This window comes from Camellia sinensis, chromosome 12 (assembly GCF_055761805.1).
Source record: "Camellia sinensis isolate YWXY chromosome 12, ASM5576180v1, whole genome shotgun sequence".
NCBI lineage: Eukaryota > Viridiplantae > Streptophyta > Magnoliopsida > Ericales > Theaceae > Camellia > Camellia sinensis.
Window position 1 is genome coordinate 161530271 of NC_138972.1, and position 17596 is coordinate 161547866.

Genomic DNA, 17596 nt, shown 5'->3' on the forward strand with positions numbered 1-17596 from the left:
CATCATTTTCACATGATTTTTTTCTTTTTTGGATGCAAAATTAATTTTTAAATAACCAACATTCCTAGTACAAGACAATTCAAAACATATATATATAATTAACACGGCGTTAAAAAAAAACTCATTATTGTCATGTTGTTGGGAGGAGGGAAATGGTTACAAGGGTGTATATTGTTTTATAAGGGATGAGAAAGGTATTTTGGGCATTTATGTGTTTATTGTTGTTGATCTCACTCTTTTTGGTTGCTTTTGTAATGTGCTTCTAATAGAAAGGGAAATCTAGCTATTATTTTCAAAAACAAGAGAAGTTTGTGCAATTTTTAAAGGAATTTTTACCAATCGGTCCCAATAAATTGAATTTATTACCCATTAGGTCCTAAGTTTCAAACTCATGCACCAAAAAGTCTTTTTTTATCTCGATTTTTCCCTTGCTACCAGCTGGTAAAAATCCTTATTTAAATCATCTCAAACAATTTCTAAATCTTTAATTGTTTATAATATTTATTATTCATTAATTTTTTCAAATTGTATTAACTTTTCTCTTGATTATTTTTCCAAAACTCTTCTTCTTTCTTATCTCTCTCTCTCTCTAGAAAATGCCACCATTGTAGCTATGGCCATGGTCATCCACCTACAACTACCATCGTCATCTGTCACTAACCACCACCACCTCCACCGATCACCACCACCACCTTCGCCGACCACTACTACCACCATTGTTCACCAACCATCTCTATCGTCGCCGATCTATACTTCACCATCTCTCAACCGTTTGATTCGCTCACCTAACATTGTCATCTTCCTTCCTCTTTGCCATTATCGTCGCTCTTCTTTCATCATCCATCCTTCATCTGCCATCGCCATCGTTCTTCTTCAATTATCGATCCACCGTCTTTAACGTTGAACTTTACCAATGGCTTTAAATCTAGTTGTTCTCAATGCCGATCTACTATCTCCGGCGCCAATCTGGCACTTTACATGGCCGCCGATGAGATCAAGACTCTTTCTACAATGTGTTGGTGAAGATCTACATTTGTAAAACATGTTAAACAAATCTGATGAATTTATCATTTAATTCAGTGATAAATTTATCATTGATTTGTTTAATATGTCGTGGGCTGCTGCTACTGGAATTTTGATATTAATACAATGATAAATTTATCATTGACTTTTGTTCACATTATATTTATCACCTTCCTCTTCCTCTCTCTCTCTCTCTCTTTCTCTCTCTCTCACTTTTATTTCTTTTAAACCAAATCTGTTGTATCAATGATAAATGTATCACTGATATATTTCTTTAAATCTTGTGTTGATTTGTGACGATGATGACGAGATTTGTGTGTGTGTGTGTGTGTGTGTGTGTAATCTTTTAACAAACAACTAGTGAGAAATTTATCAGTGAATGTGTTTATCACTGCTAAGTTTATTACTGAATATGTCTTTGAATCTTGTGTTAATTTGTGACGATACTAATGAGATTTTCTTTTTGTAATTTTTTAACAAACAATTAGTGATAAATTTATCATTTTTGTCACTAGAGAGAGATGAATATGCAGTATGATTAATCTATCAATGATAAATGCTGTATATTGTTGCTATTTTTTATATTTATACAGTGATGAATTTATCACTAATTTGTCATTGTAGATGTGAATATGTTGTATGGGTCAATCTATCAGTGATAAATTTATCACTGGAAAGAGGACAAAGAGCAGATGGTAAATGCATGGTTATGTTGATCTACGACACGAAGGCTAACAATTTTCTACTAAGGCTTTTCCTTCTTCTTTTCCTTTTCCTTTTCATCTTCTCTCTCTCTCTCCCTCTCTCTCTCTCTCTCTTTTCTTCTTCTTTTTCTTCTTCTTCTTCTTCCCCTGTCACCATCAAATCTTAGAAGATAGTGATAGTAGTAAACGCTAGAGGTTGCCTGAGGTGATCGTCAGAGGTTGCCGGAGGTTATCACTGCCGGTTAATAGTACTCGTCGATGGTTAGAAGTGAAAGATGGTAGGTCATGGAAGTGATTTGATTATTGAGTTATTGAAGGAGGTGTAGGAAAGGTATTTGGGGGATATTGAGAGGTGAAAAAATGAGCAAGATTTACAGGTAAATAAATCTGATCAAAAGGGCCGGCCCGTAAGTCCCCAATTATAGTATAGTATAATATATTAGGTATGTTTTAAATCCAAAAAAAAATTAAAGAAGGTCCAAACTAACTTAAAATAAATTGACCCATTACAAAATTAAAATGCCCATTCAAAATCAAAATGGCCCATTCTCTCTCCCTATCTAATTCCTAACCCTGACTCTTAATTCAATTTTCCTAAAAATTTGAGAGAAGTGACACAACAGAACACTAACGAATTTCTCAGGAATTCAGAGCAGCAACACAACACGGGAAGGCTTTTTTCTTTATTTAATCAATTAAATTTTTGTCTTGTCTTTTGCTCAATTGCTATTATAATATTGGTATTTATACAAATCTGCATCATCAAGAAAAATTAATCTTTTTGCTACATGTGCTATTATAACATTAGAAGTTTAATAGTTCACATCACATAATTTAAAAGTTTTGTGTTCTGTTAAGTGATAGTGGTGCTCTTGTACTTATTTTGATCTTAAAAAATAATTTGATTTTAACTCATCATGACTCTTAAAAAAAATTATCCGTTTGGATTTGCAAAAAAGAAAAAGACTAGATTATGCAAGTATAATTGATTTATTTGATTCTAAAAATGCAAAAAGAGTGAGAATCAAATGATACTTATTAGTTGTTATAATGTAATACTAAATATTTTTGTATTTTTGACACAAATCTTTTATCCTTTACCTTCAAATTTTTTTTTCTCATTGAATGAAAAAAAAATGTGAATGGCCCCAAATGATCTAGTGGTATTTATTAATTGATTATCAACTTTGAGCTCCAGAAATCTCAAGGCCGGGTCTGGGAGAAGTATCTGTAATTAAGGTAAATCGCAGGAGAGGGAAGTGTAATTTACCCTATTTTTTAAGAAGAGAGCATGGCTCTAACCTGTTCCAGTTTGAAGGAGCCTCTTTTAGGGGGTTGGTGAGAAATCCAGATGGACTTCATCCTAGGACCCGAATGCCCGGTGATATTCACCTAGTCGAAACAGACAATGGTGTTACATACATACATACCCTAGCATGGGATAAATAAATATTCACAGATTAGATAAATTAACAAAGTAAGCTTTATATACAGAGGGAGAAGAAAGATTAAATTGAACTGATCATCAGCTGTACAGAAAGGAAATATAAACTTAATACTCCCACCAGCATGTGGATTTATCTTTAATTAATATAACCATATAATATACATACATATATATATATATATATATATGTACAATGGGTTTCTTCCATCATGTCTATCTTCATTTTCGCAAGATCAGGAAGGAGACTGCGAATGAAGGGTGGTCTCAGGTAGCATGGCTACAGTCACTATGAAGTATTCACAGCCAATAGGAAGATCATAAGGATTTGATGTTGATCCCGAATTCGAGGCCAATCGATTGGCTCCTGCTTCAGGGGTCAAGAAATCTATTCGGTCTACCCTACAAGGCTCTGCTCGAACTGTGGGAGGTGGCTGCCTCACGGTCTGTCGTTCAATATGCACAATCTGCCCAACGATGTAGTTTGGCCGGTTTGGGAGATGGTCTACAAACAAGGCCACAGATTCGGCGGACAGGTAGTACTTGGGGCAATTCCGATTGATTGCCTCGAAATGCCCAACTGAGTTTTTAACAAATGCAGCTATCTCATGGACTTCCAACCGGCCAAAAGATATCTTCTCCTTCTTTGCCTGTAACAAGACCATAAATAGTGTCTTACTTTAAAATAGACAAGCAGTCGCAATAAAGAAGAAAATAATATCATAAAAATCGCCATGAAAAAGAAAAATCAAATTATTATTTCGTGGGATTCAGTTAAGAAGAGATATTCAAACCATTCTGTTCCCCATCAAATATAAGATTCCATTGGTTGAACATGTTGAGTCACTAATGGCCCTAGGATGATCAATGTGTTTGGTTTCAATTTTTTGAATTCAATTTTCTTGAAATTGAGTTTTTTATTTTTCGTATTTTTTTATTTTTAGTAAATATTTTTAAAATTTTAAGCAATTTTTTTATTTTGTTAAATGCAACTTACTTGGATGTATTTAAAAAGTAAAATATTTGTGAAAAAATATTTTAAAAAATTAATAAATACACAAAAATACGAAACATGTACTGAATTTTTATATTTTTTTTGCATTTTTGGTATTTAGTGAAAATTTTAAATATTTTTTCACAAATATTATACTTTTTAAGTATATCTATGTTAGGTGTGTCAAAATTAAAAAAATACTTGAAATATTAAAAAAAACCAGTAACAACAAAAAAAAATACAAAAAATAAAAAAGTTGAATTTTTTGAAAAGTGAATTTTGAAAAACAAAACCAAACATCGCACTCCAAAAATTTCTTTGGACCCGCACATATCAAAAATATATATATTTTTAAATTACAAATCTACCCTATCATGAAATCCCAATTTCACCATCATCATTAACCCACCCAAACCCCTGAACCTGAACCCGAACCCAAACCCTTATCCCTCAGCTACCCCTCAGAGAAGACTGGCACTACAAGAAAAAAACATCGGAAACAACCCAGGTGGCCAAGCAGAAGGCGGAGATGGCAGAGTTGGCAAAAGAGATAGGGAGGGTGGGAGGGGATAGGGGTGGCGGCCGGAGCTGTGGAGGGGTGAGAGAGGTTGGCCAGAGCTACTGGTGGCGGGTTGTGGCTGGAGTGGGGTTAGGGTTTGAGAGGGTTGGGGGTTCATTTTGGGATTAAGTGGAGGGTCAATTTGAAACCAGAGAATGGGGGGCCAAAGAAGTGTGGGGTCCCAAGAGATTCAGTGCCTACTATTAGCAGCACAGTTGCCCCAAAACCTAAAACGGTTAGGAGATGAGCCCAATAATGTATATCAAAGCTTTCCAACACCCTTCCTCACATGCAACCCAGCCTTGCATGTGAAGATGCAAACATTTATACATATACAGAAGAATGAATGCAAAAAAGAGCAGAAAGATCAAATGGGGACCAAATGCAAACAGAGACTTGAACCCAAAACCTCCCAACCTAAGCTCTTAAACTATGTTACGAGATACAAAGAGAGGAAATAATTTTGTTGCCCAACCCTTCTCTGTTACAAGCTTATTAAAATATATATATATATAGGTATAAGGTATGTTACAATAACATATACATAGGTATGTTACAATCCTAAAGATTAAAATATATGAAGCACGTGTATAGGTATGAGTACTGTTATTGGTACGATACGGGTATGCTGATATGATAAAATATAAAAGTACAACTGGATATGCTCATAAAAAAATATTTATTTTTAATTTGGAATTATGCAAAAATTAGTAAAATTGTTTAGTTAGTTAAGATCCAACTTGTAATTCACATTGAATGCCAAAAGTAAGGTACAAATCAAAATTAATTGTCATAATATTAAATAACTACAAACCAAAACTAAAATTTAAAATCGAGGTGCACACAAGTTGGCCCAGACATTTGGTTATCCAAAAAAAAAAAAAACCTTATATTTAAAATCAAGCTAAGCTTGAAAAAATTAAATCCAATGAAACTAAGTTCATATAGAAGAAAATACTATTCCATTTGTGATACGGCTTGGATATATATTAGGCACATCTGGGGTACAACAAAAATTAAGAAGAAATTTTTTTGGTATGTTTTTCATGTACTGGATACGTATGCAAAGTACCATGAAAAGTACCAACACCTGGTAAGTACCCAATACAGGTACGACGTTTTTGTCGAAAAAGTACCCATGCTTCATAGACTAAAATGTAACAGAAGAAACACAAAAACCCCTAAACTAAATTGTTTGTGATTGCTTACTCTATTGTTGAGACTGAATATCTTGCTATGATTCATTCTATAAATGAGGTTGTTTGGCTTTGTTGGCTTCTTGTTGATTTCGGTCTGGTTCCCATATCCTCTACTCCTCCCTAATGTGATAGTAAAAGTGTTTACCAAATTGTCCATAATTTTTTCTTCCATGAACGTCTTAATACAGGGCTTGATTGTTGTCAAAATCTTCAGTTGGTCACTATCGATATATCTTTTGTTTCCTCCTTCCAGATTGTAGACTTCTTCACCAAGACACACTTTTGCACACTTGCAATTTTTACTTGTCAAACTCTTGATGCTCACTAGGCTTGCATTGTGACTTTGAGAACGGGTGTGGTGTGAAGATATAATTTTAGTAATTGTGTTTTTCCTTATTTAGTTTTGGGGTATTCTTTTATCTTTTGTTACATTTTAATCAAGGTTTTTCTATATATTGTTTTAGAATTTTAAGATTGTAACAACGAATGTCAACGCAACAAGATTCTCTCTTTTTTCTCCTATCACCTACTACACTCCACCAAACCTACCTCCACCACTCACTCCTCACCTACTCCAGAATCATCTCCTATATAATAGGAATTCTTGTACAAAATATATACACAACAATCTTGTAACATTCAATATATCAATCAATAATACAATCATTTCTCTTTATACATTAAATTTCTACATGGTATCAGAGCAGGTTTAGAATCTAGTATTTTCGCTTCACCGGCGGGCGGCAACCTCACCTTGGCCGTCCGCCGGACCTCAACCTAGTCCGCTAGAATTTTCTACACATACCTTGAAATTTCTTCGAGTCCACCACCTTCACGCCCAACTCCTTTGAGTCGCTGTCCTTGACTCACCCAGTCAACCCATCACCACCAATTTTCTTCCTTGAAGCTTCCTTGCTCTCGTCCCTCGTTCCGACTTCCCAGCTATGGGTCGTGTCTGCAGGCCGTGGAGGTCATTTATGCAAAGCAAAGAATTCATCACTGTTCGGAGACTAGCTGGCTTGCTTGAGGAGTGGCTCTAAGTCCTCACTATGGATGGTGAAGGAAAGGGTAGCCACTGGGGGGTTTTGGATTGTCTGGGACAAAAACACCGAGACCTCCCTCCAATGCCTGGCCCTGTCAAAGCTGGTTTTGGGGTGGTAGTTCTCAATGGAAAGCTTCTTGTCATGGGTGGCTATTCAATGAAAGATGGAACTGGGATTGCCTCGGGAAATGTTTGCCAATATGATTCTTGCCTCAACAGGTGGAGCAAGTTAGTAGACATGAATGTGGCTAGCTATGATTTTGCTTGTACAGGAGTTAATGGCATGGTTTATGCAGTTGGGGGCTATGGGATGGATGGTGAGTCTCTCGGTACATTGGACTCCAACCTGACCTCACAATATAATATCACCCACTCACTTCTTATGATGACAACATTTTTTTTACTCAACCCACTCTCTCTCTCTCTTCCTTTTGGCAGTTTGAAAACACACTTCACTCTTTCTGAATTCTCCTTTTTTTTTTGTTTTTTTTTTTCTTCATGACAGCCACATGGGCTTGTCCCCATTCTCCCCCTCATATTTTAAACTTTTCTTTAACCTTTTCCCAAAGTGTTTGATCCATCAACATATTATAATCAACATACCCATCATTTTTTTCCCCACTACAATATTTTATACTAGCCTTCATTGATTCCAGTGGATTCCAATACTTTATTTTATATATTCTTATTATTATTATTATTTCAAAAAAAAAAAAAAAAAAAAAAAAAAAAAAACTAAACAAAAAGACATTTATTTTTCTTTCCCATCATTTCTTTTAAATTTTTCTTTCCACCACTCTCTTTTAATATTTCTCTTTAGCAATTGCATTACTGAATGATGGCTGATTTTATTCCCCCCCCAAAAAAAAAAAAAAAAAAAAAAAATCCATTCACAACCAACTCGTTTTTCATTTCACAAACTTGTCATTTCTTCATGCCGGGGATCACCCCGATCACAATTTTACACCAAAAAAAAAAAAAAAACAAAAACAAAAAAAAAACAAAAAAACAACCAAAACCACATCCACAAACGGGATTTTTCTTCTCTACTCTGCCGCCGGTCTCTTCTTCTTGCCTCCGTCCTGGACGGCCCTTGACGGTGTTGTCTCCGTGCTTCCTAATCCACCGAGCACGTTCACTCCCCCCTGCTCCTCCACTCCAGCATATGGCGGACCTCCAAATCGGAACATCACGGTGGCCTTCCGCTTCAGCTCCTTATTTTCCGCCTTCAGCACACTTATCTCTGCTCGCGCATCCTTATACATGCGTTGGAGCAGAGCCAGTTGGGCGTTCAACTGTTGCACCTCATTTGTCCTACTCTGCAGCCGGTGCGACAAGTTTGTGACCGCAGTCATGGTTTCAACACATGACTTCAAAGTATACTGATTGGCCTCAATATCAGTTTGCACCGCCATTTTTTGCTCCACAGACCGCATCGGAAAGTTCAACGGAGCAAAACCAGAGGTGTTTGGTTGAGGTTCACTGGCCCCCGCACCAGTTATTTCTCCTATGGACTCGTTCAGGTCTGGAAAGAGCGTGAGCAGACCACGGGAAGAGGAGGCCATGTTCTGGGTCGCTTGACGGGAAGAAGAGGCCATGTTTTTGGGTTGCTGTGTGTTTCAGCGAAGCAGCGATTTCCGACTAGTACTTTCAGAGAAGGATGCGCAACAGTTGTTACAGAGTATTACAGAGTTTCTCTCTCAGACAACGAAGAATTTTTTTCAGAGTTTTTTAGCAGGTTTTCTGCCTCAGCCTCAGCCTCCGCTTCGGTTTATAAAGACCATAACGAAGAGGCAGACACGCGCATCATGCGCCACTTAACGCCAGACGACAAAACGGGCGCGCAAGCCAATGTGGTGACGCGCCTCGCCATCATGTCCGGCACATCTTTTTATGACTTGGGCTCGCCTTTTGATGGCACGCCTTTTTATGGATTGGGCACGTTTTTTTATGGCACGCCTTTTTATGGATTGGGCACGCCTTTTGATGGCACGCCTTTTGATAGATTGGGCACACCTTTTGAGGGTGCGACTTTTCAAGGGTCCGACAAGACTCTGTAAACTGTCCCGACATTGATTCCGGTTAGCTCCTTCATGGGTCCGACAAGACTCTGTAAACTGTCCCGACATTGATTCCGGTTAGCTCCTTCATGGGTCCGACCAGACTCTGTAAACTGTCCCGACATTGATTTCGGTTAGTTTCTACAAGGGTCCAGCAAGACTCCGTAAACTGTCACAACATTGTCTGCTACAACGGTCCGACATGACCCCATAAACTGTCTTCTACATCGGTCTGACACAACCATCCAGTGTCCTCTACAACGTTATGACACCACCATACAGTGTCTTCACCATCGGTCTGACACGACCATACAGTGTCCACCATACAGTGTCTTCACCATCGGTCTGACATGACCATACAGTGTCTCCTATCCTCTTTTCTTTTATGTATTCGTCTATTTTCTTGTTTTGTTACTCTCTCCAAACTCAAGTTGGCTAGTTCCTATCCCCCTTGAGTTTGCGGGGGGCTGTTAAAACCTATCACCTACTTCACCCACTTAAACCTACTCCACTAAACCTAACCCACTACACCACTACCACCTCACCTACTCCACTAAACCTAACCCACTACACCACTACCACCTCCACTTCACCTACTCCACCTACCACCTACTACCACCTACTCTTCTATATATAAGAATCATTGTAACATTCAATATATCAATCAATAATACAATCATTTCTCTTTATACATTAAATTTTTACAAAAACCAACCAAGAAAAAGCCCTCACTTTATTTTCCTATTTCAAATTTCTTAACCTCATTTTCTCACAATGAGAACTTCATTATATGAACCATGGAGAAAGGGATCACACAAGTAGCCAACTGGCTACCAGCTTAGTTGCCAAACAACCAACTCCGGTGATCAGGATAACGGATATGGAAATAATGTTTGAACTTTTCCCAAAGAATTGCTCAAGAAATTAAGTTAACAAGTATCTGCCACTAATTGAGGCCGAATTGTATATCATTGAGGCTGATAATTGACAGTTCTTAACCCTTTGTGCATTTTACTACTGTTTAACGTCAATCAGGTTGGACGCAGAGCAAAAGCATGGAGTTCTAGCTAAAAAAAGTCAACCCCGCACATGCAGAGGGTCATTACTGCATGCACAGCCTATCCTCCTAAAAGCCCATGCATTTTGCAAAAAACCGCACGTGCGTAAGGTTTTTCCCGCACGTGCGCGAGTTTTTCCTGCACGTGCGGAGCCTTCACAGCATGTGCGGTGACATTTAAAGCACGTGCGGTCGTACCTCGATTTGTGTGCACGTCGTTTTAAACCTTTTTTAAAGGTTGGAAGGTATAAAAGGGAGAATAAAAGCTGAAAAAGGGTTCTAAAATTTGCTAAAGAAAAGGAGAGGCTAGGGTTGGGAAGAAAAAGTTTGATGTTTTCAAGAATGTCTTCCATGGTGGCTGCAACCTCTATCTCTTCCCACTCCTCCATGAGTGGCTAGTTCTCCACTTTCTAAGGTTTTGATGAAACCCTAGCCAAGTAAATAGTGTTTTTCTTAGTTTTTTTTATTTATTTCTTTTATTTTTGTAATGGTTTAAACAGGCTGTATGGTGTTTAAGAAATTTTTTAATATATTTTTCTTTCATGCTTTTTAAATGTTCTTCTTTCCGTAATTGTTGAATTCTTTCCATACAGTTGTTATCTTTTCTTTCGTATTCAAAGTCTGAGACGAGCCATGCTATGAGAGACGAGTCATGTTGCTACCCTAATTTTGAGCGAACGACTCATCCTACTTGATCGTGCCTATACGCTGAATGCGAAAATCTTCTTGAGCAAAACTTTGAGCTTTGTAGTTGCGAAGTATTGGGTGGTTTGAACCATAACACAATCGATTTCCAATCTTAAACTTTATTTATGTAACTAGTAGTGAATTCATTGTCCTAAATTTTTTCCAAAATCAGTATGTTAACCCTTACTTTTAATTGACAAATCATTTTCTTAATTTTATTTTAATCCTTATTTAGTTATATGATCCATAAATCTTTTTATTAAAATTAATTTAGGAACCTAACAATTAAATTAGTTTAATTTCACAATTGTCTCCATGGATCGATATCTAGACTTGCCATTATTCTAAGAAATTTGGGCGTAGTTTAGTTCTTTATTTTTAGTGTGCAAAACGACCCATCGCCCAGTCTGCTATTGGGATGTGGGCAATCAATAGACAGCCCCGGTATGTTTGTCAGCCACATATATGGTAATGAAAGCTTGTCTAGCAAAAATTTGGATACACCACGTTTGGTTATCTAAGCACACTACTACAAAAGTATGAATGGAAAACATGTTGTCAAACTTACCTGCTTCTCAAGTTGATGCTTTATGTACAAAGCATTGGCCAACTCTTTCTTTTCTTCCAACTCCTGTTTGAGTTGCTCAATTGCAGCTTCAGCCTTTGAATACCTCTCAAGCAGCTCTGCACGGTGCCTTGACAAGACACTGACTTTATCAGCAAGTACCCGGATACATTCTCGAAACTCAGTCGTACCATCATCTTCAGTATCATTAACAGAACTGAAACTCACAATGGAAGTGACTTAATCAGCAGAAATTAACAACCAATTTTTATTACAACTCTCACAGACAGGAGTGTGCTTCTTACAAGTTTTTTTACTTAGGAGAGCAGAATGAAGTTTATGAATAAGAAACATCACCCCAATAAAAGTTTCCTACCACTAAGGAAAAAATGACAGCAACCATAATTTTAATAGTGACGCTAATCTAAGGCCAAGGGATGATAATTTTTTAACTCAATGAACTCAAATCATTGAGAAAAAGTTATGTTAAAGCAGGCACAGGCCCATCCAAGCATGGGCTTCTGGAGCCAGTTCCCAAACAATCACCCAATTCCACGAAAGGCAATGATGAATGAGCAAACGATGTAGGACAGAGCCTGATACAGGTTGAAATGGTAAGATTAGGGTTCAAGAAAAGATTTAGGCTTGAATTAGCTGAGGTTTGAGGCTTTTATTGTCTAAAACCATACAGGCCAGCTTGCTGGGTTTCCTGGACAGAGTTTATCAAGGGTTTTACGGCTATTATGAAAGGTGACTAGGGATTAGAGTTTAAAGACTTCTCAAGTACTACCCAGAAGTGCTCAAAATCAAAATAAAGAAGAATGATAGAAACCCAAGAATCTCTCTATGGCCTCATGAGAGCAGGGATGGCAATTTGAACCCAATCTGACGGGAATCTGCCCAACCCCGATTAGAACGATTTTTTTTTCTAAAAAATACCCCAGACGGGCCGGGGATAGTATTTGAAAATGAATCCTTGACAACTTTCGGGCTAGGGACAATGATAAGTTCCCCCACCCCAGCCCCGTCCTCATCCCCGTTTCCGCTCCAAACTAAAATTACTATTATACCCCTCTATATATATGTGCGTGCGTGTGCGTGTGTTTCTCTAGGAATTTTTTGACTCATTTTAGGGTTTAGGTTCATAGGTGTTGTTTTGATTTTTTTTTTTTTTTTTTTTTTTTATGTTGTGGTGTGGGTGTTGTTTTGTATCTTGTTTGTCATGTTGTTATTGTTTGGATGTTTATGTTTGGACATTGCTGGATTATGCTTTTATATATATTATTTTTATTTCCCTTAAAAGTAATAATAATAATAAAATGGGATATGGAAAATTCAAAAAAAAAAAAAGGACGGGGATTTTTCAGGATCGGGGAAATCCAATACCCGTTATGGGACAGGGGCGCCGGGGGGGGGGTGTGATGGGTTTCCCGTCGGGAATTGAGGGCGGGGGAGGGGATGGTGATACCTTCGGGGATCGGGAATGGGGAGTGTAATCCCGGTCTCGGCTTAACCCGTTGCCATTCCTAGAGAGTATGACCCAGAAGAAATCAAAGAAATCTCACCATTAAAAGGCAACAAAATCTACAAAGAAAATTTTATAAAATCAATTTGTCAAATTATATCTACAAAGCTTTGCTTGTCTAAAAGCATATTACCTTTCCCACTAGGAAAATAATTTCCTAAATCATACTAATAAAGGTTTTCTAGACTAAAAAACCTAGATATGAAACAAATATATAATTATAGAATTACCCCTAATCTACAAAATTGCCAAAATAATCTTGGCAGTGAAAGATTTGATTAATTTCTAATGAAAATGTCTTTAGGTTTATAAAATGAACCAAACTAGTCATGCTTGACTTATGTTCGGCTCACTAAAAGCTCATACAAGATCAACTCCCTATACAAACAAGTGGTGTTTGTAGGCCTAAAGGTGTTAGTGGGAGAATATTATGTCAATTATGGAAATACATATTTTAGGTTGATTGTATATTTTAGATTGATTGTGTATAATACAACGATGTGAGAATATTATGTTAATTACGGAAATATATATATATATATATATTAGGTTGATTATATATTTTAGATTGATTGTGTGAATATTATTTCCTATTTTAGATTAGGTTTAAGATTGCTATATATATATATATTTGTTATACTCGTATTATACACTAGTTAAATATACAGGTCATTTAAAAAAACTTACATGATATCAGAGCTTGGTTTGAAACCCTAGCTTGAAGATTCGAAACCCTAGTAGTCATGGTGGGTTTGCTCTATCTAGTTCTTCATCCGACTTAGGTTTCGTTTGGTTCAAAGACGATTTGAAGTTGACCCAGAGCTCTTTGCCTCTTGGTTCAATCGCGACTCCTTGTCGTGACCCATCTGTTGCGGATTGCGATCGATCATCGTCAATTCATGACGAAAACTGGTTCGAAATCTAAGTCTGGTTCATGATTCGAATAACTTTTCTCCGCTGTTTGCCATCTCTATGCTTCAAAGTCACGAGAGTATCAGCAGCGTTTCTCACCTCTGCTTTCACCGTGATCAACCACTGCTCTCGCCAAAGTCGCGACCTAGTCTTCTCTCACTTTTTGGACCCGCTTGGTCGTGATTTCTCTCTCTCAAGTGCGTTGTTCGTCTCTCCCTCTGGTTCACAAGATCAAAGAGAAATTTGCCCTTGTTCCTCTCGATCGGCTTGTCGGCTGCTTTAGTTCAGAGTCGACTTCGACTTGTCTCTCCTTGATTTTGCTAGAGTGTTTTGAGTTGAATACACCTATTTCAGGTTTATTACACTTTGACCTCTTAGTTCTCTGTTTATTATACTTTGCCCATCAATTCTCTTCTCCTTTTTTGGTTTATTACAATGTCAGATAATCAGATTGTCAGGAATAGAAATAGGCTACTGGCTTCAAATGAGTGTGCTTTCTATCATCAAAAGGGCCATTGGAAGTATCATTGTCCCAAGAAAGGACGTTTGCTTGCCACGTCCTTTCAGCAGTCTTAAACCCAGTTTCAAACTCCTCCTCTGAGTACTTTTTGTCCTTCCATTAATTCCACTACATCTGCTCCTGACTTGGCTTCCTTGGGTGCTCAGATTAGTCAACTTTAGTATATACTGTCTACCTCCCAGCCCTCCCTGTCAGCTTCGGTTGTTTCCTCTCTTCATTCAGATTTACTTGGGTCTTCTTCAGGTATCTCTTTGTCTATCGGGATTTTTGACTCTGGTGCTTCTGATCATATGACTCCTCATCTCTCCTTACTTCAAAATTGTGCCCCCCCCTTCCCTTTCCTATTACTGTTAATGTTGCTAATGGGTCTAGTATGTCTATTATATCTGTTGGGTCTGTCCTACCATCTGCTATATCTACCGTCTCTATTCCATCTGTCTTTTATGTTCCTCAGTTATCTGTTAGTTTATTATCTGTCAGTCAGCTTGATGCCTCCAGTTTTGATATCTTTTCTTTTTCTATCTACTCTGTGCAGGATCGGATGTCCAAGCAGCAGATTGGAACTGGCCGTAGAATTGGAGACCTCTATGTGATGGAGAGCTTGCATTTGCCTATGACAACTTCTCCAACTGCCTTTTTCTCTTTTCAGTTAGATATATTGAGCACCATGCTATGGCTCATGCCACTACTGAGATTGTTTGGCTTCATTGTCTCTTGACTGATTTAGGTGTCCCTCATTCTTCTCCAACCTCCCTTTACTGTGACAACCATAGTGTTATTTAGATTGGCCATAACACTATCTTCCATGAGCGGAAAAAGCACATTGAGATTAATTGTCATTTTGTACATCTGCATATGCAGTCTAGCTCCATCTTGATTCCTTTCGTCTCTTCGGCATTGCAACTTGCTAATTTCTTTACCAAGACTCACACTACTGCTCGATTTCAGTTTCTTCTTGGCAAAGTCTCAGTATTTTCTGCTAAAACACCTTGAGTTTGAGCGGGGGTGTGATAATATTATGTTAATTATGAAAATATATATTAGGTTGATTGTATATTTTAGATTAATTGTGAGAATATTATTTCCTATTTTAGATTAGATTTAGGATTGCTATATCCTAAATCTATATATATATCGGTTGTACTGGTTGTATTATACACAATTTGAATACACAAATCATTTAGAAAAACTTATAGTTAGAGCCATATAGATTGATCCATACCAAAGAAAATATTTTCCAGCCATACAACACTAATTGTGGTACCCATGGGTCATGGACCCATGTAGAATTTTCTCCCTACCACCACGCCTTAAAGCTCCATGTATTGACATAACAATACCGGGCAATGCTTTTTTTTTTTCTTTTTCTATTTTTGGTAACTAGTGGACAAAGTGAACTGCAATATTCTAAACAAAAACCTTGCAATTTTCGGAACGGGCACTTGTCCTCAAGTAACAATAACAACATACAAATAGGAGGAAATGCTTCGAATATTAGAGAGATGCATATAAATAAATACATACAACAAAACTCTATGGCAGACTCTTCTAATTGCACGAAGAATCCTTGTTAGACACACAATTAAGGTTATGAAATACAAGTCCAAAAAGGCTAATTGGACATGCATGCAACAATTGTCTTGGGTAACTTACGTTTGCTGTATGATAATACATTAAATTCCATAATTATGTAATTTTTCGGGATGGTCGCTTAATGCCTATTGCATAAGCACAATTTTTTTGTCAGATTTAAAAGAAGAATAGTTAAGGAATATCAATATTTAGCCATGTCCTAGTGTCCCTAGATTAGGAATTAGAAGTATCCTATGCTTACACGTGCGTGCAGTGGACACATACCCAGGTCCACATAACATGGTATTAATAAATGCACAAGAATTTGAATTGACTTTTCCTAAACATAAATTAAAGCATGGAAACGAGGAAAAGTAGTGGAAATGACATTTTGCATCAAATACTAATATAATGAAGGAAATGCTGGAAACACTAGAAATCAAATTTTGGCAACTTACTTGGCCAAAGATTGAGCTAGAGCACGCAAGGACTCAGCAAATCCAGCCACCCCACCAGAAGAAACACAGCTCCTTAGTCTTTCGAAAAGGCTACGCATCTTTACAGCAGAGGCACGCAGTGCACTATACTCTGAGGCCCTTCGATCAGCTGCACAAAGATGGGTTTGGGCTTCCTCTCTTGCTTCATGCAGACAATTCTCTAAGTGAGCACAATTCATCTGTAAAATGAAAATCAAGTTAGCTTGCTGCTTCTGATGAATATTTCTGTGAAGTACAAGCAAATAGCAGCTGCACAAAAATTATACGGTATTAAGAGGATTGTCCAACCAAGTGATCATCCTAAACCAGGCTTCTACAGTTCACATCTAATGCCACTTAGACCTCATGTTAGGGGTGTTCACGGGTTGGTCAGCCTGGGCTCACAGGTAGAACCATTGCTCGAACCGACACTATCAGTTGGAAGCTACAATCAACTGATGTCGACTGAAATCTTTCTCGCAATCGACCATTATTTGATTTGGTTGGGTCGATCGGCTTTGGACGGAATCGAAAAAGGCACACAAGCCTCATAGTTTACGCATACAAAATCTTAAACTAATTCCAAAATTTTAAGTACAACATACTAAACTCACAAACGCAGATATCAGAGACAGAAGGGATAAAAGAACCTACACATCCAAATTACCACTCTGAGTCTGTTGCTGCCTCCACCGATCAACACCAAGCTCAACCATTGATCTCCCAATGCCATCAATCAACCAGCCCCATCTTTACCACCGATCAACCAGCGGTTGTCAGATGTGGTTAATTTGTGAAGAAACTACATAGTCAATCGTGGAAGAGAGTCTCAAGAAGATTTCATGTTTTAGGGGTTCAAAACGTGAGAATGGGAGAGATGAAGGGTTTTTGAGAAGGAATGATAGAGATGGGAGGCTTGGAGAAGAGAAGAAGGGATTAGAGAGAAGAAGAAAGGGTTTATGGGGAACATGAGAGAGAGAGAGAGTGTGTGTGTGTGTATTGATTCGTTTGTTCTAATACCACGAGGGAAACAAACAGATATGTAATCAAAGCTAGGGTATTCTACCAATCAATAAACATCATGTAGAGATAAAAGGCTTGTTAAGTTACCAGTTTTCCCAAAAGCCTAAGCTATTAGGAAATGGGTCCAACAATGTATATCAAGCTATCTATTTATCAATCGTGGAAGAGAGTCTCAAGAAGATTTCATGTTTTAGGGTTTCAAAACGTGAGAATGGGGGAGATGAAGGGTTTTTG

The 17596-nt window shown here is 37.6% G+C and overlaps 1 protein-coding gene across 4 annotated transcripts in view; it reads right to left on the reverse strand.

Moving 5' to 3' along the window:
- Positions 1 to 3166: 3166 nt before the first annotated feature.
- Positions 3167 to 17596, reverse strand: part of LOC114278484 (autophagy-related protein 11-like) — a 28639-nt gene continuing 14209 nt past the window's right edge. For 2 of the 4 annotated variants that reach the window (XM_082896667.1, XM_028220524.2), the window contains 3 exons: positions 16322 to 16539; positions 11338 to 11551; positions 3167 to 3821 (listed from right to left, as the gene is read on the reverse strand). In XM_082896667.1, coding sequence (XP_082752793.1) covers positions 3408 to 3821; positions 11338 to 11551; positions 16322 to 16539 — 846 coding nt within the window. In that variant the 3' untranslated portion in view covers positions 3167 to 3407. The remainder of the gene's footprint in view (positions 3822 to 11337; positions 11552 to 16321; positions 16540 to 17596) is intronic. The other 2 variants (XM_082896669.1, XM_082896668.1) reach the window with 1 other exon arrangement.